The 25,792-nt window shown below is 46.1% G+C and overlaps 2 protein-coding genes across 3 annotated transcripts in view; both read right to left on the reverse strand.

Moving 5' to 3' along the window:
• Positions 1-906: 906 nt before the first annotated feature.
• On the reverse strand, positions 907-8,360 carry SNRNP27 (small nuclear ribonucleoprotein U4/U6.U5 subunit 27). Its single transcript, XM_048829549.2, has 6 exons — positions 8,217-8,360; positions 7,141-7,261; positions 6,365-6,477; positions 4,708-4,787; positions 3,036-3,100; positions 907-1,772 (listed from the first exon to the last, which is right to left on the reverse strand). The coding sequence occupies exons 1-6, from the start codon at positions 8,251-8,253 to the stop codon at positions 1,718-1,720; spliced, it is 471 nt and encodes a 156-aa protein (XP_048685506.1). The 5' UTR covers positions 8,254-8,360; the 3' UTR covers positions 907-1,717.
• A 6,534-nt stretch (positions 8,361-14,894) lies between these two features.
• The window catches only part of ADD2 (adducin 2), a 99,776-nt gene continuing 88,878 nt past the window's right edge, over positions 14,895-25,792 (reverse strand). For both annotated transcript variants that reach the window (XM_048829540.2, XM_048829539.2), the window contains one exon: positions 14,895-20,369. In XM_048829540.2, the coding sequence (XP_048685497.1) occupies positions 20,053-20,369 (317 nt within the window). In that variant the 3' untranslated portion in view covers positions 14,895-20,052. The remainder of the gene's footprint in view (positions 20,370-25,792) is intronic.

The following is a 25,792-nucleotide window of genomic DNA, read 5'->3' on the forward strand; positions in this document are numbered from 1 at the left end:
TTTCTGACTGCGTGGCATCCTACTAGTGTCAGGTCCCTACATTTATTTGTGTGGGCTGAATAAATCCTAATGCCATTCTAGGTCACTGGAGGGTTGCACATGTGACTTTAATCTGGATTGTTCCCGCTGTCAGATTAGTTGGGGGAAAGGAAAATATAAAATCATGTTTTGCTTGTCAATGGTCATGGAGACTATTGGAAAAGCTGTGATAAAATGTGAAGGATGGAGTAGCAGAGGGGCTTTAGGAAACAATCTCACCTGCCAAGGCATGAATACTTAGCTTGATTAAAAAAGAAAAACAGGTCATCTAAGGCAAAGGCTATTTGCTATCCAAGTCTCAGAGGTTAAAAGGTACATGAATGCAAGAGATTTTAACTATTTGCATAATGTGAGAGTTATCAAACTTTTGATCAGACATTCCCAAAACCTCAGTCCACAGACTACTGGTGGTTTAGGATCAGCTGCTGGTGGTTCAGAGACAGCAGACAGGTCCCACAGACAGAGGAGAGAGGAGATGAAGAATAATAGAGAGCAGGATTAATATTTTCCAAAGGACAAACACTGAACTAGGAAGAGCTAAAATACACGCAGCACTTTTCAAATGTTCCTTTGCCATGAAAGTAATGGCGGTATTTGCCACAGGGACGTTATGCAATCATGAATGGGAGAGGTGGTCTACATGACTGCACATGGGAGCAGAGGTGTTCATTAGGCGTTTTATGTCACATGGGCGTGTGGTCTACTCTACGAATAAGTTTTAAGCCGCCACTTGAAAAATTAGCCCTTCCATGTGCTGCCACCTGCTGGTATGTGTGTGAAATGGTACAGCAAATAAACCATGGCATCTGAAAATGGTTGTTTATAAAAATAATCTAGATGCATAGTAAGCAATGAAGGCGGAAGGCATTAAATGTTTCACCTCTGGGTCTTTAATATAACCCAGATTTACCTCCAAACTTTGCTCAGAGAAGCATCAGCCTCAAGAAGAATTTTAAGTAACAAATCTGTAAACAAATATGAAAACTGAGGAATATTCAAACACGTTACGTAAACTCACTGCAACCCTTTGACACTATGCTATTCTATCTTACTCGGTAGTTCTTGACAACTTTGATTATTAACTAGTAAGGAAAGGGATAAGTGAAAAGTAAGGGGGGGGGATCTTAAATTAGGAAAACAATTCTCTTTCAACATTCTCCCATGAGCACACTTTCAAAATAATTCTGTTTTAAACCCTCAACCAGATTTATCTTCACAGTGATTTATCCCTCTGTTTGACAGGCAAATAATTGCCCAGACATCTCCAGCAGCCTCTTCTCTGGTGCTTTATTCCTGAGCAACGCCATCATATTTTAATTCTGGGGTGGGGGTAAATATATACTGGTTTTTATTGTAACTGACAACATTTCGTTATTTTAAAAAACTCAGAGAAGAAATGAAAAAATACATCTAACAGGAAAGTCCTGACAGGGAACAAAACAGGCCTGAACATATTCAAACCCAACATTTCGAGAAAGCATCATTTTTACCCTCTCTTCCCTCTCTTTGCAGGCAAAGCAAGCGTTTCTGGACTCTCATAAATAAGCTGATTTCTTTTTACAGCGAGAAGCTGAGTTCCTGTCTCGGAGACCCCAGCACACACAAGTCACAGCGAGACAATAAAATATTAACCATTCGTGCTCCAGATGTCATTCTTCATAGGTAACAAGACTAGACATCAAGCAATAAAATCCAACGGTCTGTTGAATCCACCTTTTCTGTTCATGTACTGCCTGTGATGAGGGGAAAGAAATCAGCATAGTTAGAACTTAATTGTCTGTACTTGTGATGAGCTTTAGCAGCTCCAATCTACTCATATGGGATTGGTGTTTATTAAAGTGCTGGTGGAAATCCAGCACAGGTTGGCTGGGACAGAATGCTGCTCCCACTCTACGACAGCTTGTCCGTGCCTCATGTGACATGAGCTGGGTGTTCTCGGGAAATACCAAACAGGATTGGCACTAACTGGTATGTCTGCTGGGAGTCTTAGCGAAGAAGTCATGGTTGAATGAGCCATGGAGAACTCACCCAACCACTGGAGCTAATCACTACAATCAGGTCTACACCAGCAAACCCTTCATGTCTAGACTGAGCTTATATTGGCCACACACACACACACCAAAAAAAAAAAAAAAGAGGGGGAGAGAGGAGAGAGGGAGGTCTTCACCAGTATAGCTTTTCCTGATGTAGTGATCAAAATAAGTTATACCGACAAAGGCACTTTTATGCCAGTACAACTGGATCTGCACTAGGGCTTTTGCCAGTTTAGAAATATTGGCAAAACAGATAGCACACTCCTGCTATATTGACAAAAGATTCTAGTGCAAACCTGGCTTATATCAGGCTCCGGCACACTGGTTCGGAAGCTTGCCATGCCTTTGCCAGGCTGTTTGTGTTCAGTGGCTAAAGGACTTCAGTCCGCAGGGCCATCAATACAGTATGTTTCACTGGTGCTTAAGTTTAACTTAGAGATGCACAGTGCACAAAAAAGAGAAGGTAGGCTACATTTTTCAGGCAGTTACAAGAAGCAGGGGGAGAAGAGTCCCAGTGACATTCTGTCCCACTCTAGCCAAGTGTTTACAGTGTGTTTACTGCCACAGCATCTGAGCTTCGTACAAAGTTACATATATTGAAACAGGGAGCAAGTGCACCTTTGTTCTTTGGTTCACTCCTCTCTCCATTAGCAATGGAGATTTAGAGAAACTAGAGGCAAGAAACATATCTGTTTCGAGTAGTGTATAGAAACACATTTGCTTTGAGTAGTGTATAACAACTGCTGAGGTGTAAAATCAACAAGCACTCCTCAATACAAATGAGAATGACCTCTCAGTCAATAATCCAAAAGACCGCCATACTTCTCACCAGGACTACAAAGCCTTCTCTGAATCAGATTGTCCTGGAAAAGAAATTATGTCTCCTCCAACATACCCATGCAGGCAGCAGATATTACAGCCTCCAAATCAGAGCAAGTCTGTCCAAGTGGTAGAAACACAAACCTGTACTTTCTCTTCTGTGACACGTTTATAGCATAGGCATTTACAGAGCCATCCACTTTCTTCCCCTGAAAGATACAATGGGAAAGAGAGCTCCAAAACTCAGTGTGTTTTACAGAGAACTGTTTAGGAAGAGGCATAGCAACACAAGGGCACAGATTGTGGAGCTGGGATCAACACATCTAACCCAGGGTATGTCACTCTTAGGCAAGCCAACTTGAAACCAGAGACCAGGTGGGTGAGGCAATGTCTTTTATGGGACCGACTTCTGCTGGCGAGAGAGACGCGCTTTCGAGCTTACACAGACTGAAGCCTACAGCAACACTGCATGTAAGCTGAAACCAGTTAGTACCAACTTTCTAGATCTTTGCTAGGTTAGTTTTACAACGCAGATGAATGGAACTAACAGAGCAAACCCCCTTTTCAGAAGCAACTAACTACAGACCTAATCACTTTCCAAAGGTCACACCATATCACAAAGCTCAGTGTTAACTCCCACCTGCTTCCATGGGGGTGCCGTGAAGAACAGTAGCAGGATACAGCTTTGTCTAACCAAGGCTGTAGCATGGATAGGAGGCACAGTTGGAACATGTTTTTATACACTGTACCCAGGCCTCCCCAGGGCTCTGAGTAAAAGGGGCCTTAGTACCCATCAGGAATAGGAAGGATGGTTTAGTGGATAGGGCACTTGTCTGTAATTCAGGAGACCTGGGCTCAATTTCTGGCTCAGCTGCAAGCTCCCTGTGTGACCCTGGGCAAGTCACTTAACCTCTGTGTGCCACAGTGCCTCATCTGTAAGACAGGGATGATACCACCCTACCCCCAGGGGAGTTCTGAGGGGCAAATAATGATTACAAGGTGCTATAACATGAGTGGTGCATAGACAGACACTACAGTTATGATTAATTAGCACCAATAGGGTAGTAAACACTATGACCAGTATTAAGTGTTTGCAGGATCACACTCTTAGGGAGAAGTATAGAGTCACGCTAAAGGACTGATCCAAGCTCTGCAACTAGAATTCCATATTGTGGGGCTGTAGCCAGGAGCTAGCAGATCAAAAGCAGTAGAGGCAAGCGACAAGAAAATAAAATCAGTACATCCGCATTTTTCCACAATAGAAGCCAATATAGGAAGCCCTGCTCCCTCGGAAACCCACAGGGTTTAACATCTCACCTGAAAGCCAGTACCATTAGAAGCACAGCACCACACTGGGGTATCTGTTCAAGATCCAGCACAACACCCCCTCTGTCCCAGCACAGCACTGACCTGGTCCCACCTTACTTGTCTTGTGAGGGCTCAAGGGCTCACAGCACAAGGGGGCAGAGCTGCCAATCATGACCAGTATGTTGAAGTCCTATGCTAATTCTGTATTATAAGATCAATACTGTCTCGCCTCTGTAGTTCCTATCAACAATACTCTTCTGATGCAATGTTTCAACACACTGATGAGTTATTTCTTGCTACTTACTGACAAACTGAAAAGCTGAGACACAGACCTGTAACATTGAGAGATTTAATATTACAGCAAAACAGCGAAACTTCCTCCATCCTCTTGTAAAGGATCTTCCTAAACTTACCAAGATAGCTTGGCTATACCCAAGAATGAATTGTAAATATAATCTGGAAGAAGGTCAGGACTTTTTACTTAAGTTCTATGGAACAGTCCACTCACTTTTGTTGTGTCAAAGGATCCAAAGCCCATTGTTTTCATCATCTCAATTTCCTCCTCTGTTTTGCCTTCCATATCTTCTTCTGAAAAGACAGAAAGATACAAGAGGGATATGAAATATAATACTAGGAAAAATTACCAGGCACCTGATGGAAACTTATTGAACATGCTGATTAGGAAGGTAGGGAATAAAGATTTGTGCGTATGACAAAACCACTATGTGTATTGCAAAACTGGCTCTTTGGTCTGACCAAACACAGCTCTGGAACAGAAAACTGGTCCAGGGGGTAGAGGAACAACGCAAGGTCAGATCTGGCCCAAAAATGGAGGTTTTGCAGATGTTTGTTTTTACAGTATCTAATGAAAATACTCCCAAGTTCCTTTGCTTTTAAATGCCAAAGAAAAACAAACATTCCCCTACAGTGTTTGCAACCCTTGTGCTAGCGGAGAACTGAGCAAAGAGAATGGCAAGAAGAGCACAGGGAAATTGAGATTTATTTTTAAATTCAGTCTTACTAATGTATTACACAGTACCACACGTGTGCACGATGTTTTACAGATGAATAGGAGTGCAAGATCCCAGCCCTCAGGAGCTTGCGACATAGCTAGACAGAGATATATAACTAGAAGCATACAATGACGGACGATTAAGGTGGGATATGGGAGGCAACAGAAAATGGAAGGGAAACTTCCTCTAGGGGAGACAATGTGGTTTCAATTTCTTTTTTGGTTTTTACACATATACTTGAGATCCTTTTTTTTAAAAGCAAAACTTAGCAAGTATCGCAGATGAGAGAGGAAAGTGAACTGCTTTGTTAGGAATGCAGATAAGAGCCACGCTGGTGCTTTGGATGGACTGCACAATACCAGGCAAACCACAACTACTCTGTATTTCAGTTCTGCCCCATTATACAGATGGGGAAAATTCCTTACCTCATCCTGTGCGTGCGCTGCCTAATTCATTAACATTTGTAAAGTGCTTAGAGATCCTCTTAGATTAAAGACACAGTCAGGCCTTAGATCTTGGGATCAGATCTGTAAGGACTGACTCTTCGGTCTTGCATGGAGTCCCTTTGCAGTTCATGGACCTCCATGAAGCTGCAAATGCCTGCCCCTGAAGAACCAATTGCAGAAATACTGGAGTTGCCAAATTCAATCAGACCCAAAGTCTATCTAGTTCCTGTCTTTGACAGTGGCCAGCACTAAATGCTTCAGAGGAAAATGCCAGAAACCCTACCGTAGGCAGCATGAGATGATCTGCCCTACATCCTAACTCCTACTAGTTAGTGACTGAATTGTGCCCTAAAGCACGAGGTTTCATATCTCTTCCAGAACAGTTTTTGTGCATTAACTATGACTAAGCACATGGAATAGGGCCTAGGAGGGCAAAGTATTATTAAAAAGGGTTGCGTGGGTCCAGGGCTCGGGTGCACTCGCAGATGGAAAAAGGATAATCGAGGGAAAATTTGACTAGCATCTGCCTTTAGTAATCCTGGTTTATGCAGTTGCAGAGGCCCTCACTTTCACAGGCATCTACTCCATTTACCAATTTTATTTAAGTCCAGTAGTTTTTAACTGGTTCTCTACGCATTAAGGTAAGATCAACGCAAAGCCCCAAGAGCCAGCTTTGCTTCCCAAGGTTAGGACTCTGCTCTGTTACCGGTGATCTGATGCTCTTTGCTTTTGGCATCTTTGTTTTCTTTCTTTTCATCGTCTCGCCTTTCCTTCTGCCGGGACGGTGAAGAAGAGCTGGATCTATGCCGCCTCGGGGACCTAGAATTTCACACAAGTACAGATTTCAATCTAACAACAAGAGAGGAAACTATTGCAGCAGTTAACACAGTAACAAGTGCTGGAGGTTGAATCTACAACAAACACTCAACTGCAATCCCACCTACAGCTTTACGTGTGACAGCAAGGAAGCAGAATAATGGTTATGTGGTGTTACAATGGCTGGCATTGTCTTAAACACAGGCAGAGGGGGCGCACAAGGAAACACTTGTTATCTGTTGTCTCATCTTACCCTTAGACTGTAAACTCTTTGGGGCAGGGACCATCTTTTTGTTCTGTGTTTGTACAGCACCTAGCACAATGGAGCCCTGACCCATGACAAGAGACCACAGGTGCTAACGCACTCCAAACAAATGAACAAATACAAGGAGGCATAATTTCATCACATTTGCTCTAGTTAAGTAAAGGACAATACAGGCTAAATATTAGTAAAGAGCCTCCTAACAGTGAGATCTGTCTGACTGTAGAATTGTTTTTTCCTCCCCTCAGCCTACCCAAAAACCATTTCCCACACCACGGAAAGGTAGTACCCTGTCACCTTGTTGATATCACAGTAAGAATTACACCAATAAGAACAGTGGGAGAATGGGGCTGTCAGCTAGAAGCTCTGCCTATTGGCTTCAGATAATTCAGATACTTTCTCACCTGGATCGCCTCCTGTGCGGGGAACGGGAACGACTCCTCCTCCTGTCCCTCTCCCGGGACCTCGAACGCTCCCGTCGCCTCCTCTCCCTCTCCCGGGAAGCAGAACGAGAGCGCCTACGTTCTGAAAGAAGCGGGGAGTGCTGATTAGTGTTGGCTAGCTGGAACTATCACCACCCTTGTTATAGCTTCAGTAAAGCCCTGTGTTTATAAGGGAATATCAGCCATGACTAAAACTAAAAAAAGGGGAGAAGGATTTCTTCCATCCCCTAAACCTCAAGACTTGCTCAGCGGTAAAGAGGATTGTCCTAAGAGCAACGAGAGCAGAGAAGGAAAGATGAGGAACGCACGACAGCACTCATTGCAAAATTCTGAGTTCAACTTTTCAGAGACAAAGAAAAGGAAAACGGTTAAGGCTCTATTACCAACGCAGAAATAGGGACCATCCCTCCTAACAGACAAGATGCTGGTCAGCGAGCCGCTGCCACAGGGGGTTTGGATTCTAGGGCTGGCTCGTTTCCCTTCCTTTAACAGCCGGCCCCCTCCCTTTGCTTTGTGGTGCATCTCCCCTCCACCCTTGTATCAGGGTAGGGATCAGGGATCCCCTCTCCTGGAGGGAGGCAAAGCTCCCCTGTTACCCCCATATGTGAATAGGTCTCCCCGTTATCTGGCTTCATGGGGTCCCTCCCCTGGCTGCGGAGCGATGTCTAACTCATCCCCTGTACCAGGGCAGAGATCAGAGGAGTCCTGCCTTTCTGGGTGGGGGTAATACTCCCCCCCCCCCGACAAAGATCCAGTCTCTGGACGATGGGGCTAATGTCTCCCACACACCCTGGGCAAGGATTTAGACGCCTCCCCTCCTCTCTTGGTGAGGGGGGGGGACTTCCACTGACCCCCAGGGCAAAGATCAAGGGCTCCTTCCCTCTACTCCAGGGAGGTGTTTCCCCCCCCGCCGCCGTAGGCCGCGGACCAGCGGTTCCCTCCCCCCAGGCGGACGGTGCATGTGAGACCGCCCCCCCCCGCTCCTCCTCTATTGCAGGGGGCGCCCCGGTATCTCCGCCCCCTCCCCAGGCGCTCACCCCTCCGCGGGGGGGACCTGGAGCGGCTCCGGACCATCCCGCCGAGCCCGGACCCCGACGGCTCCCTCGGCCTCAGCCCCCAGCCGGCACGCACATCCGGCAGAAAAACCGTCCGCCGGGCACTTCCGGTGGGCCGTCCGTCCCCGCTCCGGCTCCGGCTGGGAACTCGCTCCGCCGCATGCTTGGTTCCGGGGCGATGGGGTTCCCCTGAGCCCCTCTTTGGGCTGGGGCGGGGCCCCTGGAGAGGCCCCGCAGGGCACAGTCTTGCCCTTATCCCCCCTCCCGCCGCACACCAACCACATGGCAGGGCCCAACCACGAGGGTTTGTCCCGAGTTGCAGTGCCCAGCCCATGTAGGCTCAGGGCCTGGCCCGGGTTGGAGTTAGACCCCGGCAGACCGCGAGTGTGGACACGGTGGGCGCCGCGGTTGCGTTGTTTGCACCAGCGCAGCTACCCCGGGGAGATCCCAGCGCCGACAGGACAAGATCCCAGCGTCCGCGCACCTCCCTGCTGAAGCCCCTGCGCAGCCCCCGCCACCCACGACGTGTTAACGCCCAAGCATTTGCCTCCATTTTGGGATCCCTCGTGCTGCCAGCTCAGCCCCAGCTCGTGCTCCGTGGCGCACGTGTCTTCTCCGTCGCTGCGTGCCAGCCGTTTTCACAACCACAAGGGCTTGCGCACAACATTTTACCTAGCTGCGCGCCGGGGGGGGCTGACTGATACCCAAGGGTATTGGTGATTGCACGTACGTGTGAGTCACAAGTCACACAACTCCGTCTTTCAGACACTGCCACTCATATTTTCATCACTCTCTTGCCCCCACCAAACGTTGTTTTCTTGTGCCGTGTGCTCATCGCTACTCCCGTGGCTCAAAGATGGCGTGGGTAATCAAGCCTTGACCCTCTTCGGTGTCAGGCTAGCTATGCAGCCTTTCCATCTAGCGAGGTTCTATGGAATTTATTCATTGTGTGTGTGTGCGCTTCTGAGATGAGACTTTAAGAACTGATAATACACTTAGTCCTGCCTTGAGTGCAGGGGACTGGACTAGATGGCCTCTCAAAGTCCCTTCCAGTTCTATGATTCTATGAACTGAGGCCTGTTTGCTCTGCCTAGACATAAGTCATCTCAGGGAACTTTTCAGAAGGGACAGGAATTGCATAAGTGTCCGTGGACACAATTTCCTTTCTCCCTGCTGTCTGCAGCATGCTGTGCGCCAGCTGTTGTCCTCCAGTTGTGAGGTAGTTGCATTTCAGGGGTGTTACATATGTAGGCACCCCGGGATCCTTCAGGCTAAGTGTAATCTTGAAGCATGAGAGGTCACAGGCCACGAAATGCTCCTTCTGTATATTACAACAAATTAGCTTAATTCCCAATGCTCCTTTCTCTTAAATGTGTTGGATTCTCACTTAATTCTCTACTCAGCTATGTTTTTTGTGATGCTTCTGAGTTCTCTCCTTCTCCTCCTACCACACCATAATTCCTTGCAGCCATTCCACCTTATATTTTGACCAGCACATTACATCTTGTAAGCAATCTAAGTAGCTTTGGGCTGGATCACTGTATTGGTGGGAGACATCCAAGGAGTATCTAAGATGCCGGTGATTCAGTAGGTGGTACTTTTCCCTGTGAAAGAGTAGTGAGACAATAACCCAGCATAGCATCAGGAGGTGCCATCTTTCAGTGAAGATATAAAACCCAAGGCTTGAATAACTGTGGGCATTAATACAATCAATTCATGTTACTTTGGGGGTGGTATCATATTCCAGCTGTGTTACATGGATTCTCTGAGCTGCTAATTTGGCAGCCTGGCAGAGAAAGACCCATATGAATTCCTACTGTCTTAAAGAAGGACAAATGGGACTACAGGGACTGGATACAGGGATCTTATGCACTGGTCAGATTGGGCTGGTTTATATCAACTTATCATGCTGGTATTTTCTCCAGGACTTCTGTCATGTGCTTTAGAATCTTCAGTTACCCGTAAAACAAAGGCTCTAGCCCTTAAAATTCCAAAGAGAACATTAAAAACGGGAACCAGATGTAAACCTGTGCCGTGATGTCTGCCTGAAATGCAGACAGCCTGAAAAAATGGTGTAAACTACCCTTAGTGAACCACAATGGAGGTGCAGTTCAATGATAGTAAGGTACGTCAACATTGCTGACTACTTCAGTGCTAGGCAAAGCTTTCAAGAAGGAAGAGAGACAATTATATTATAAATTGCTGGACAACTTAATCTGAGCAGTGTCTCATTTTGGTGTCATAAGTGGAGCTTGAGAGAATAATGCCACATTGAGTGCTGGTATACAGGGCCCATGGAAAAGCTTGTAACCGGTCTTCGAGGAAATGTTCTAAAGCAGCTGGATAGTTCAGGGAATGAGCTAGGTGCGCCAGATGTTTGCCTCTATATTGCTGGTTCAGCCCAGCCCACGGTGGTAATGACTAAAAGTGATCTAAGAACTGTGTGAAATCTGTTTGGGAAGTTTCAGTCATTGAGTAGGAAAGCCGCCAGTAGCATTTTTAATGAGCAGTTTCAGCATAGTAGTGAAAGACAGGAAGACTGAACACCCTTCTTCTGCCTCAAGCTACCTCCAGCTCAGGCCAGCATCATGGAAGTGGCTTCATGGGAGGATTTAACTTACCAAAGCAAAAATCACATGAAAAGAAAATGTGTTGTAAGTGTTATGGTGAAAGTTTATTTCATTTGCTGCTGTTCCAGAGCTATCAAAGGGGAATAGCATTTTAACAACAACCCTCTGGTCCTGACATCACTCGGGCTGGACCTGCATAGGCCTAAAGAGAGAACCATACCCACACTGAGTGTAGTTGCTTTAATACAGTAATATCCATTCAGTAAAGAAGAGCATATACAATCATCTGTATGCAGGGACATGCAGTTTTAACAAAACTCTAACCCAATGCAGATAAAGGCCTCGGAAATCACACCACAACATTCTCTTTTAACCAGCAGGATGACTTAGATATTGAAAGATTAAAAACCAAACCAGAATATAAAATTGCGAAGGAAAACCCCCAGGAAACAAACTGCAAATCTGAATGTCCCGCACACTGAAAAAGTGTATGTTGACATACAGAAAAAAATATAGCTTTCAAGTAATTATGCACAGATACAGGATACCAGAGTCTAAGTAGCAATAAAGTTCTTTACACCAGAACCCTAATGTAAAACTTCACAATATTAGCAAAAGCCCAACCATTGGGGCTTATTTACAGACAAAGACATTAAATAGCACTTTCAAGCAACGATTGTCAGACACAGACATTTCACTTTAACAGCCCAACTGATATACAGAACATTGTACCTTACTTAGTTTGGTTATTGTTAATATACTGATCAGGCTACCCTGGGTTACTATACATTTTAGTGTACTGTTACCCTAGGCCAATTTGCTGTGACAGGCAAAGCATAAAGAGCTGGTTTGAAGGATGGAAAACACCTGCTTGTGGATTTGAGGCAGGCTCACCTGTCAATCAGCAAGGGAAATCTGATGTTATTTCATATTTCCATCGGTTTGATGTCACCTGTTAGCCATTTCCATTGCTTTAGCAGCCCGCTACTGCCATATTCTTATTCCCCTCGCCGCCAAGCACGGAGGGTCTCTCTGCAAAGTTCATCTTCACTAAGAAAAAAGAAAAGGAGTACTTGTGGCACCTTAGAGACTAACCAATTTATTTGAGCATGAGCTTTCGTGAGCCACTAAGAAAAGGAGTCCTTGTGGCACCTTAGAGACTAACCAATTTATTTGAGCATAAGCTTTCGTGAGCTACAGCTCACTTTATGCATCCGATGAAGTGAGCTGTAGCTCATGAAAGCTTATGCTCAAATAAATTGGTTAGTCTCTAAGGTGCCACAAGTACTCCTTTTCTTTTTGCGAATACAGACTAACACGGCTGCTACTCTGAAATCTTCTCTAAGATTCATGTTGGTAGGGGGCTGAATTATTGTGATGTCTATTTCTGAAGTGTGAGGAGTGCCTAGCCTTTTGCCTTGACTTCCCTGCAACTGTGGTTCAAATCAGGCCAGCTACTGGTTGTGAACTCAATGAACACGTACAAACGAGGGACTACAGTTCTAGATGAATGTTTCTTTGAAAGACAAGTTTCTTCCACCCTCCCAATCTGTTTGGTGTTTGACAGTTGTCAGGCTAACACCCAAACACTCCGTTCAGACCAATGCATATGCACTGGCCTTGGATTGAAAAACCTGATGGAAATAATTGCTCAAAGCACCAGCCCAGTAGCCTAGCAAAGGTGGGACGAAAGGTCTTGTGAGTGAGTGCACCTACCAGTTAACTCAACAAGCCTTATGCTACTCTCATAGAGGGTCCGATCCAGCACTTACAGAAGACAATGGAGTCTTTCTATTGACTTCAGTGGGCATTGGATTAAGACCTTCCTCTGTGTTTACACCTTCATTGGCTTCAATAGCGTCACTCCTACTTTACACTAGTATCAGTGAGAGGAGAATCCAGTTCAATGTTCTCAGATACCATGGTGATGAGCACAGTCTATGAACCTAAACAGAAGAGAATGAGGATTTGTGCCTGCTTATTCCAGAGCTGAATTTGGCCCAGGGTCTCTCTTTAAAAAAAAAGAAAAGAAAAAAATCTAGCAAACAAATTTGAACTGGAAGCTTTGGGGCTATTTTAAAATACTTGCTTAAGACAAAGACAGTCCCTGTGTGGTATGGTCCACAGTGCAGGCGTTGTTGTAGGAGGTTGAAAGTAAGAATGAAGCTCTTCTACTCAGACACAGGATAATGGATAGTCACAACCTCCCTCTAACTCATATTTCAAGCAGTCTGTTTCTCTGGGTAGGTGCTCAAAATCCAGTATATGTGTGACTGCAAGAAAAGAGCTACAGGCTGTGTGTGTTATTTTAAAAAGCCCTCTCCCTCCTCTCCGCCCAGTCTCCAAATTGTACGGCTATAACCTTGATCAAGCATCTCCAGGATCAGTCAGCAGCCCAGCTGCATATAGGTGTATGCTCCTATATTCACCTGGATTGGATACCTGCAGCACCAGCCCCTGTACAGCGGGGAAAGCGGCTGCCAAACCCCCTCTGATGCAGGTGGGCAGGGAGGGATGGGCATTGGCTCCTCCCCGAACATGCCAGCCAACATAACTGAGCCAGCTGGAGAGGGAAGTGACGTGTGCCAATAAAAGGGTTGGGGAAGATTATTTCCCCTGTGGAAAAAAGAGGAAGCAGGGATCCAGTTGTGATTCTCACAGTCACAATGGAGACTGCGTGCTTTCCCTGGGGCACTGCAGTTCCATGCTGCCCTTAATGTGGCTGGACTGCCAGGTGCCAGTCCAGCCCTCTGTGAATCACAAAACACTTCTGCATGAAGCCTTCTCCAAGAATCCAGCCAAGCATTGGGAGCATTCAGGAAGGGTGGAGAAGACAGAATTAGATCCCGTACATTTCTGCCATTGCTTCACACGGAGCTCTTCCTCTTCTCCCCCCACTCCCCTTTCCCGGGAACAAATAACCATAAATCAGATCCATAATGGCAGGGATAATTAGGGGGTAATTTCAGAATAATTATATGGTTATTTATGCCTTGATGATTACATGGCACAAGTGTTAGCATGAACAGATGTAAACTTATAAATGAATAACCAGTAAGTAAATATCATGTAATTACAGAGCTAGTCTATGGTCATTGTTCCTTATTAACTCAAGTGCTTCTCTTCAGAACAGCTCAACAAAAAAAAGACAACAGAAGCCCTGGAGATTCCTAAATTATGTGGATCTGGTTATTCTGAGGGAATTGGTGCATTAGGCTTTTGCAGTTCTGTGCCTTATGTGTGAAAGGCTCTCACTGACTCTTCATGGGCCTGATTCTGAGCGCCCACAATGCCCCCTGATGTCCACACCTGATTTGGCTCTCCTTTATACTGATGAAAAGGACCGATCCAAAGCCCTACACGTCAATGGAAACACTTCCATAGATTTGCGCAGGCTCTGGATCAGGCCTCAAATCATGACTGACTCCACTAAAGTCAATGGTGCTGTGCTGGTGTGAAACCACGGGAAGCGAGATTAGAATCAGGACTTCAGCGGGTCTTAATGGAAGCTCAGAGTCTGATCCTGAATGGCACCAGCACAACTATTCAATGAATCACTTGTGAGGAATGTTGTACATATTCAGTAAAGTGAGTAATATTTACCAGTATGGTTTCAGCTCCAAATTAGGGTCAAATCCAAGGGCTATTATAGAGGAGATGGCCTTAAGCTGCAAGAATTTGGATTCAGATCCAAGCTTCATCACAGTTCAGGAATGATCAGACCTGGGGTTTTGGTTCAGGTCCCTTTCAGGCTATTTTATCTGACACTTCTAAATCATGTCTGGGGCTTGGCTTGGCTCCCAGTCACTTTGCCAGGCCTCTTTTGGCAGTTCAGGTTCTGGCATTCAGGGCTTGTTTTGTTTTTACATGCAAACTCATATGTAACCACTGCTAGACATTCAGTCTTAAACATAGGAAATCATGGCATTTCATAGGAATGTGGCCATAACAGATCAATGATCTATCTAGTCCAAAGGTCTGTCTCTCACAGTGGACAGTGCTTGAGAAGAAGGGATCAATACCTTGTAATTGTATCTAATAATGCAATACTTCCCCATACAAGGACAGTAGCAGTTTCTTTCTGATCCCAGTTGGTGAATGTCTTATCCCTTTTTAATTCCTATCCTTTAAAATTAATGCTTATAACTAATGCTGTTTTGAAAGACAGTCTATTAGACCCCAGCGCTGTATGCTTCACACAAGTGAAATTCCCCCTAATTGAATGGGAGTCCAGATGTGTAAGGCTGCAAAGAGAGGCATTAGAACCAATATTGAGTGTGACATTTCACTGAAGAACAAAAAGGCAGAAGCAGAAGGAATGGAGATTTATATTGATTTCTTGCTGCATTTCATGGTTCAGAATCTCATCGTACTTGATCTTGCATGTTGGGTTGTGGCCTTTACTGCCTAGTGTGATAAAAGCCAGGCAGCCTGCAATTTAGAAGACTGGTAAGATTAAAGATGATCCCCAGCCCCAGACTGCAAAATTTGGATCATGGGTTTTGAAATGGTCTCATCTCTGCCAGGGACAGGTCCAGCAAGAACACTGGATCTAAACATCCTTTAACTTTGGTGGTACCAGCGTCTATACCCAAAATGACAGGTTTCAGAGGAACAGCCGTGTTAGTCTGTATTCGCAAAAAGAAAAGGAGTACTTGTGGCACCTTAGAGACTAACCAATTTATTTGAGCATGAGCTGTAGCTCACGAAAGCTCATGCTCAAATAAATTGGTTAGTCTCTAAGGTGCCACAAGTACTCCTTTTCTTTATACCCAAAATACAGCTCTGAATTGGGCGCATGTCAAGCTGACACCAACCTTGCATCAGAAGGAAGGGGAAGGAAGTGGCAATCGGCCATGGTGCCATCAACAAACATATCCAAGATGGTAGATAGAAAACAAGAGTAGAGGAAAGCAGGAGTACAGAAGGGGTGAGAGGAGACGCAAAAGAGCAATAGGAAAGAGGAAAAAGAAGAAAAGTAAAAAGCCTTAGAACCAAGCTGTGAACCTCTTAGGCATCTGGGGGAATGGTGACTTGAGACATTCCAAGAACTTAGCTCTGAGCCTTTCTTTATTTTCTTCGAAATACAATGTGGGGAGCCATATTACTTTTGCCTCTGCTCCCCATGATATTTTCAGGCATTAAGCCTAGCTCTGTGCACCTATTTATTTGACTTAGACACACACGCACACGCCTCCTCTTTTTCCTGGCGTTAATCCCATCATATGGGGTCCGCTCTACGTGTCCTCTCTCTCTCCAAAGCACTTTGCTCAATGCCATAGCTTCTATCACACCACAAACTACCATGTCTTCCCTTATGACATCCCACCATTTCTTCTTGGGTCAGCCTCTCTGTCTTTTCCCTTCAGTCTTGATCTCGTGGACTCTCTTACCCACACAATTGTCTAGACTGCGCTTTACATCACCAAACCGTCTGAGCCTGCACTCCCTCGTTCTTTAGTTTATGGCTGTTACTTTGAGCATGTCTCTAACCTACATGTTCCTCACATGGCCCTTCTTGGCTTACCCCAGTCACCCATCTCAACATTTTGCTTTCTGTGGAGCAGACCATTTGCTCATGTTTTTCTTCTTTGGTGCCCAACACCCAGCACCATACCTTAAAACTGGACACACTACAGGGCAAAAATCAGAGCTGGTGTAAACAGGTGCAACTCCAGTTCAAGTAGCAAATAAGGAAGTCAATTGAACTTATTAGCTATATGAAGTCTGAATTTTGCCCCATGTATTAATTGTACTAAGGGTGGAATTCACCTCAGCATAAGACTCAGTCACCACTCTAGTCCCCAGTCCTGCAATCTGATCCACATGGCGTGTACGCATTCATGTGAAGCCCCACTGGAGTTTGTGGGACCCCAGATGATCTGACTGCAGGACCGAGGTCATAGGCCCATTACTGTGACTGACACCACATAGACGGACCCCTTCACATGTGTCTGTGGAATCTGTTGCAGAAGAATGACCCAAGTTTTCAAGCTCTTTGGAGGCAGGGACCATGCTTTCATCTATGTTTATACAGCACTTAGTTCAATGGGGCCCCAATCCCGATCATGGGCCTCTGGGCAGAGTTGTAATTCAGATATTAAATAACAATAAGACATCATGGTCAATAATAACCATTGACTCAGCGGGATCACTCAGGGTGAAATTCTCTGGCCTGTGCTATTCAGGAATTCAGACTAGATCGTCATAATGAGCCTTTTTGGCCTTAAAATCTAACGGTAATAAGCACAATATCCAACAGTAAATGTTTATAGGTTTGGGCCTTTAATTTGTCAAAATCTGCCCATCGTGCATACAATGGATTTAGGCAACAGAAACTTAAGCCACAGCTATCCTCAAGAACCTGGATTTAATTTATCTAGCATACATGAACACCAAGAGTACATATCTAAAAGGTATGCTGTTTTTGCCATTGAGGTTTTTTTGTTGATTTTTTTTCACGTTCCACATTTGCCAAACATACCTAGTAACTTGCTCTTTAAAACAAAAAGACCTTGTGTTTTCAAAATATCTTCCCCTCCAGCCTATCCCCACCCCCTCCAAAAAAAAAAAAGCAAAGCAAGATTTTGGTGCTTATTAAAAATTGCGAATCACCCCATAGTTCTGTATTAAGGCAAATCGTGATGCAAGATTGGGGAGCTGATTCCTTACCCTATGACGAAAATGCATCAGCTACTTTCTCAGTGTGGATCTTGCTAGAATGCACGTTCTTGGATTCCCCACCACAAGAGCCTGATTAAAAAAGTTTATTTCAAGGACATTTTGCCTGAACAGATGCTGTTACTATGAAAGGGAATAATAAATAACCATACCTAGTGTTCACATAGAGCACTTTTCAACAGCAGAGCTCAAACCACATAGGCAAAACTGAAGTACAGAGACTAATCCAAGGCCACCCACCAGGCCAGAGCTGGGAATAGAACCCTGGTCTCCTAAGAGGCAGTCATGTGCTTTAACCACTGGACCCCACAGCCTCATTCCAACAAAGATGAGACTCTGAAAACCACAGGGCTGGAACATTTAAAAAAAACAAAACAATGAAAGTTGTTGCTTTTTTATCAGAATTTTTCCAGCCAGTTGGCTTCATACACATACAAATTAAGGATCCGGAATCACATCCAAATCCAAACTTCACTGGAGTTTGGTTTCACGGTTTCAAGTCCAGGCCACTACAGAAAGAGGGCTAGCTTCCTGATTTTATAGATCTACGGGTAGATGTTAGAGATGAACCTGAACCAGAACACCGCATCAGTATACAGACTACAATATCCTCCTAAGTCAGTTGTTCTCAAGCCTTCCATTCTGTGGACCTGATGACAGAGAAAGATTTCTCCATGGACCACCTCTTTCCCAGCTTCTCAAACCCACCCCCCACTCCCTTGCATGGTTCTCCAGGTGCCATTCTGTGGACTAACAATAGCCCATAGTTTGAGAACGGCCACCCTAAGCCTTCAGGGTCTGAGCCAGCTCCCATTTAAGCCAATGGAAAACTTCTGTTTCAATGGGGCAAGATCAAGATCTCATTTGGTTAGCACCCTTAATGCCAGAGTCCTAAAAGTGACAGAGGAACATTGGCCTGTTTATCTCCTTTAACTGTGGCATGACAGGTTAGATATTAGTTCAACCTTTCTAACTATACAGATGGTTAAGCACTGGAACAGGTTACCGAGAGAGGTTGTGGAATCCACATCATTGGAAGTTTCTAAGAACAGGTTGGACAAACACCTGTCAAGGATGGTCTAGGTTTACTTAATCCTACCTTAGCATGGGGGGATGAATTAGATGATCTCTCGAGGACCCTTCTAGCCCTATATTTCTAAGATTCTCTGAACTGGAAATTGTAATAATCCTCAACTGTTGGTAACTTTGTCTTATTTTGAAGAGAGGGTGAAGGTTAGAGATGGGGAGGGGGCAGGTTAAGCCAGTTGGCAATAACATGTCACTGGAGTGAACTCGTGTTTCATTTTCACTCTGGAGTTGGGGGTTGGCGGGAGGGGGCGGGTGGGGAAGAGGGAATGTACTCACAGCCCCTCTTCGCTGCCAGTCTGGAATGACATCTGCCGAGCCAGCGGAAGCTGAACGCAATGAAAAGCGCTAACAGGTCTCATATCTGCATCACAGCCTCGTCTAAGTGTAATTAATTAGTAGCGCAGCAAGTGGGGGTGAAGTCGCATTTTCTATAGGCTTTTCATTCTGCAGTGATTATTACAGGAGTGATATCGTCAGCATGCATTTATTCCAAACTAACAAAGTAGCACTTAGTGACTGAAATTTCCTTGCTTCTTAAACTTAACACAGAGAGTTCCTGGAGGCTTTTTTTCCTTCCCCGCTCTTACCACTATATTTATAGTGGGACACGTTATCTTGTGTGTTATTCTGGGGGAGGGATTTGTGTAGTTCCCCACCGACTGAGACACAATAGTCATTTCCAAGAGGCTTCACTACCGCAGCAAATGGATCGTTAGATAACTTGGTGTCACCATTCTGGCTAGAAAGGAACTTGAAGATGGCTTGTTAGCCTAGGTGCAAGGTAGTCACCCAGGAAGCAAAAGGTCATGGGTCCACAGCCTGACCCTTCCTTCTAGGAGAGCAATCCTTCACCTTTGGGTTTTGATAAATTGGATGGTCTCCATTTGAGATTATACAGTGAATTGCAACAAAGTAATTAGCCAGGATTCCACTGCAGAACTGGAAAAAAGGAATCAAGCATTGTCAATGTCCCCTCCTGTTTCGTGAGGGTCTGTTCTTGCACCAAATTATTTCTGAAAGGTGGCCACGTGGGCTGTAAAGGTAGCAGCACGTGGAAAGACCTCAGCCCACGGGAAATAAATGGTTTGGAGCATTAGCACTGTGACGAGGAGGAACTGGTACAGAGAACCAGTTTTACAGCTTGTGAAATTAGTGACTAGCTCCCTTGAGCAGAAAATAAGGACCACAATCATTCCTAAACTCGCTTACTTCTTCAAAAACCGGTTTAACGGGGAACGATACATCTCACGCCATGGGTACCCATAAAATTTGCCTCATTCCCCCCAAAGTCTAGGTGTTGTCTCAGCCACACGTATTACACGGGAGTCATTCCGGGACCCTCAACCTCTGGTTCTATCTCAGCACAAACCATTCTAGGAGAGGCAGCTATTGGCTATCAGCTTCTTCTACTGCTCTGGTAACCTTGGTGGGTGGGGGAGAAGGAAGGAGGCAGCAGGAGGAGAAGGCCTGGAGAGGAATCAAGATTCAGCCTTCTCCTTCTTTTTGCCTTTTTTCAGGAAGGATGGGGTCCGGAATTTCTTCTTCTTCTTGGAGGGAGATTTGGATGGCGAGCCTTCTGGGGACACAGGCCCACTGGTGATTGACTCGGTTTTGTCCTTAGGGGCATCTGGGTCAGCATCTGTGGTTGTGGTCATCTGGCTCATTCCTTTGCTTAGGGTGTCTTCTGCAGTTTGGTCATCATCTTTCCCATTCACAATCACTGCTGCCGGCTGCGCCATCTCTCCAGCAGCAGCGGGATCAGCAAGGGCTGGGCTGGTGTCCGTCTTCTTAGCACCTTCACAAAAGAAAGACACAAGGCATGAGGATTTATGGAGGCAGGGTCCCCCATCTCACTAGAAGGGCTACTACTTTGTGTGGCTACAGGACCGGATCGCCTGGCTTTGCCATACAGACGGAACAGCTGATTGCTTTAGGGTTGTTAAAGATAAGGGTCAGCAGAATATCGGAGAAGTGGTTTCAACTGGGAGACTGCCGGCTAATAAGGGGTGGGCATTTTCCAGCTTGCCTAGAGCTAGCCCTGCGGCCTTATTATAATCACTCCACCAGAGACTTCAATGAGGATACTCTAGATTGACATTAGTTTAAATAGAAGCAGAATCTGGCCCACGCTGTAAGGAAATTGTCATGGCCTGATTCCCTTCTCTCTGACACCATCGTAAGTCCACTGGGCCTGGCTCTCCTATGCCGTGCACCTTGGGTATTTATACATCTCTGCAAAGTGGGTGTGATCTGAAGTTGGTGGTGTGTTTCATCCACTTTGCACAGGAGCTGCAGAGCAGTGGGGAATCAGGCCTATGGTATTTACACAGACTAGACCATATCATGCTCCCATTGAATGGGAATTTGGCCCTTGATTTCAAAAGAAGCCAGAGCAGTTTTGCTGTGATGGGGAGAAAACAGGACACTGATGGGTTGAGACAATGTGGCCGGGAAGGAACATAGACTATCAGAGTTGGAAGGGACCTCAGGAGATCATCTAGTCCAACCCCCTGCTCAAAGCAGGCACAATCCCCAATTTTTTTTGCCCCAGATCCCCAAATGGCCCCCTCAAGGATTGAACTCACATTCCTGGGTTTAGCAGGCCAATGCTCAAACCACTGAGCTATCCCTCCCCCCAGGGATCCTCTGACCCAGATTGATTTCACATGTCCTAGAGCTGGGGAAAGAGCTTGTGCTTCATGTTGCCTCCTTGGTTTCATTTTCCCTCTTTGAATGCAGGCAGAGCTAGAATTCGCAACTAAAGATACGTCTACACGATAGCCACTGCAGTGGCAGAGCTATGCTGCTAAAGCACATGTAACATAAAGCATATGTAGCACCGTGGTGTAGACAGTTCCTACAGCAATGGAAGGGTTCTCTCTCCAAGAGGCTGATGGAAGAATCCTTCCGTCGACCTAGCCATGTCTACACCAGGGGTTAGGTCAATCTAATTACAGTGTTCAGGGTGCAAAATTGTTCAGAGCCACCAAGCAAGGTAGCTAGGTCAGTCTATGCTTTACGTGTAAATCTGGCCTAGATTTAAAACCAGAAGTCTCTCAACTTCCTCCCTGGGAAAAAGAGGTTGCAAATTCCATCTACAGCAATCCGGAGAAGAAGGGGTTATTGCTAACCGAACACAATGCCCAACAGCAGCAGATTGGCCGAGGATGGTCAGAACTCCTGGAAGCCTGTCTGCTAAATGAGCTGTACATTTAAACAGTGCTAAGGGTATCTAGGCACTTGGGTTTTCCATTTGCTCACACATGCTGTTTTTTCTTCCGAGCCCACAAACACAGACTGGGGTGTGTGTTTTGCAAAGGGCTTCTTTTGCAACTAGTGTTAATGAATGATCCTCTTTGACAATGAACTCAGGAAGCTGTGTTCTGGGAAGAAGCAATTAAACAATTGCATGCATGCCTCTCTTCTCTTTTCCTCTTCCTTCTCCTCTCCCTCTCTCTTTTTTCCCCTTGTCCCGTTAGATTTCTTTATTGGATTTACCAAGAGAACTATAATTAACACACCAGACTTCCATAGCACTTTTCAACTAAGGATCCCAAAGGGCTTTACAAAGAGGTGCTGAGCCACCCAACGCCCTTGTGAGGCACACAATATGATTTCCGTTTTACAGATGGGGAAACTGAGGCACAGATCATTTCGGCAACTTGCCTAAGGTCACACAGTGTGAGGAATAGAACCCATGGATCCCCTGCTCTAATTGCTAGACCGCACTCTTGGCTGATACTTGTCACAGCTTGTGTAAAGCCCATGCAATATACGTAGCAGAGCAGCGGTTCCCTTTGTACATATTCATCATGAATATATTGCTCCCTGGCTGTTTTGCCAACAAACTACCTTTCACTCCTTCTGCGTAGGCAAATATGGGACACGTTTAAAACGGTGATACAACGGCTTGGGTATTTGCCGGGCTTGCTGGTTTGTCACTGGGATACAGCTAGCATCGAAATATGGATAACATTTGATATGGTGAAAGCTGGATCTCCCCTCTCCAAACTCCCCGCGCCCCCCCAGAGGCTGGCTGTAAGGACACATTAACTTTGCTAATTCAGACAGTGAATACAGTTTCTGCAGGCATCCCTGCCGTGATTCCATAAGGGTTTGGGATAGAGCGCAAACGGCATGGAGGAGGAAGCTTTCTTTCCAGGGCCTGCAGAGCAGAGAACATTTGGAATCAAGCAGTCAACCCCTAATCTTGGCTGCTCTCATTTGTAAGGCCTGGCTCTTCGCTTGACTCCAAGCCTGCCTGCACCCCCACTCAGCGCTCCTTGACTTAGAGCCCGATCCTAACGGGCACAGAGAGGTACTTACTCAATGCATAGCGCTGTCTCTGCTGGGGTTGTTCCTGTGACTAATTGCAATGAATGAAGGTGATAGAATCTGACCCTCAAGACGTAATACAGTTTAGAAAACCCTGGGGCTTGTCTATGCAGAAACCAAGGGTATGTCTACCCTTCAAGCTGGGGTGTGGATCCCAGCTCAAAGAGACATACCTGTGCTAGTTCTGAGCAAGCCTGTGTGCTAAAAACAGATTGCAGCTGAAACTAGGCACCCTGAGTATGTATCTGTCTGAGAGGATCCCGGGATCTTGAACCGATGGGCTCTCAGCCACTGCCGCATAGAATCATAGAATCATAGAATATAAGGGTTGGAAGGGACCCCAGAAGGTCATCTAGTCCAACCCCCTGCTCAAAGCAGGACCAATTCCCAGTTAAATCATCCCAGCCAGGGCTTTGTCAAGCCTGACCTTAAAAACCTCCAAGGAAGGAGATTCTACCACCTCCCTAGGTAACGCATTCCAGTGTTTCACCACCCTCATAGTGAAAAAGTTTTTCCTAATATCCAATCTAAACCTCCCCCACTGCAGCTTGAGACCATTACTCCTCGTTCTGTCATCTGATACCATTGAGAACAGTCTAGAGCCATCCTCTTTGGAACCCCCTTTCAGGTAGTTGAAAGCAGCTATCAAATCCCCCCTCATTCTTCTCTTCTGCAGGCTAAACAATCCCAGCTCCCTCAGCCTCTCCTCATAACTCATGTGTTCCAGACCCCTAATCATTTTTGTTGCCCTTCGCTGGACTCTCTCCAATTTATCCACATCCTTCTTGAAGTGTGGGGCCCAAAACTGGACACAGTACTCCAGATGAGGCCTCACCAATGTCGAATAGAGGGGAACGATCACGTCCCTCGATCTGCTCGCTATGCCCCTACTTATACATCCCAAAATGCCATTGGCCTTCTTGGCAACAAGGGCACACTGCTGACTCATATCCAGCTTCTCGTCCACTGTCACCCCTAGGTCCTTTTCCGCAGAACTGCTGCCTAGCCATTCGGTCCCTAGTCTGTAGCTGTGCATTGGGTTCTTCCGTCCTAAGTGCAGGACCCTGCACTTATCCTTATTGAACCTCATCAGATTTCTTTTGGCCCAATCCTCCAATTTGTCTAGGTCCTTCTGTATCCTATCCCTCCCCTCCAGCGTATCTACCACTCCTCCCAGTTTAGTATCATCCGCAAATTTGCTGAGAGTGCAATCCACACCATCCTCCAGATCATTTATGAAGATATTGAACAAAACCGGCCCCAGGACCGACCCTTGGGGCACTCCACTTGATACCGGCTGCCAACTAGACATGGAGCCATTGATCACTACCCGTTGAGCCCGACAATCTAGCCAGCTTTCTACCCACCTTGTAGTGCATTCATCCAGCCCATACTTCCTTAACTTGCTGACAAGAATACTGTGGGAGACCGTGTCAAAAGCTTTGCTAAAGTCAAGAAACAATACATCCACTGCTTTCCCTTCATCCACAGAACCAGTAATCTCATCATAGAAGGCGATTAGATTAGTCAGGCATGACCTTCCCTTGGTGAATCCATGCTGGCTGTTCCTGATCACTTTCCTCTCATGCAAGTGCTTCAGGATTGATTCTTTGAGGACCTGCTCCATGATTTTTCCAGGGACTGAAGTGAGGCTGACTGGCCTGTAGTTCCCAGGATCCTCCTTCTTCCCTTTTTTAAAGATTGGCACTACATTAGCCTTTTTCCAGTCATCCGGGACTTCCCCGGTTCGCCACGAGTTTTCAAAGATAATGGCCAATGGCTCTGCAATCACAGCCGCCAGTTCCTTCAGCACTCTCGGATGCAACTCGTCCGGCCCCATGGACTTGTGCACGTCCAGCTTTTCTAAAAAGTCCCTAACCACCTCTATCTCCACAGAGACCACCATCCACACCACCACCTGACAACTCGTGACTGAGGAAATGGGAGCCCGAAGGTGTAACACTCCACTAAGTGCACCAGCCACAGGGACCCGACTGGAGACGCTCTGGAGTCCCTGACTGGGCCGGGTACGCTACTGAAGCCAGGAAGAGACACGAGAAGCGGTCTGTGCGACAAGGTGGATCCTGGCTTGCTGCTGCCACAGCCCCTGCTGTCCGCTACTTGGCTCCTGGTCTCATCCTCAGTTCCTGACTTTGATCCTGCTCTGTTCCCGGCTCCTGCGCTCAGTCTTATGCCAGTCCCTGAACCTCGTTGCTCCGGTTTCCGACTGCTCTGGCTCCAACCCTAGGCAACGGCTCTTTGTTTCTGACAGAGCGCTGATCCATGGCTTTAGCTCCTGTTTCCTGTCTGACTTTCGGCTCCGACACCTGGCTCCTGACTTCAGACTTGCCCATTGATCTCCAGTTCCTGAACACTGTGCTGCCTACCAGCCAGACTGCCCACGTCCCAGCCACTAGCATGGTCTTCCACAGCCCCTGACACTGTCCGAGACACGAGAACGCCCCTCCACCCACGCTGCTGTGTTAACTTGATGAGAGGTGAGGTGAGTATGTCTCCTCAAACTCCCAGGTCAAAGTGTAGACATATCCTTTGTGCACGGCAAGCCAGGGTCTGAATGTACCATGCACTAGCCTGCCGTGAACTAAGTCACCACATGGACCCAACTACCATGCATGCCAAGTTCCAGAGTGCACTTTGATGTACCCCAAAGCACACCACGGAACTTTTAGCGGGCGGTAGCAGACGAGCACACTCTACGTTCATACCCTGGCTTACCCTGACTAAGTCGCTGCGTAGACAAGCCCTTACTTCCATCCCTCCCATCACAGGAGATTGGTCAGAGCCGAGAAAGCTCCAAAATCTGAAGCAGACTGGAGCCCATCTGTAATTTTGACTGAATCAAGCCCTAAGATTGTAGCCTAC

This window comes from Caretta caretta, chromosome 26 (assembly GCF_965140235.1).
Source record: "Caretta caretta isolate rCarCar2 chromosome 26, rCarCar1.hap1, whole genome shotgun sequence".
NCBI classification, from domain to species: Eukaryota; Metazoa; Chordata; order Testudines; family Cheloniidae; genus Caretta; species Caretta caretta.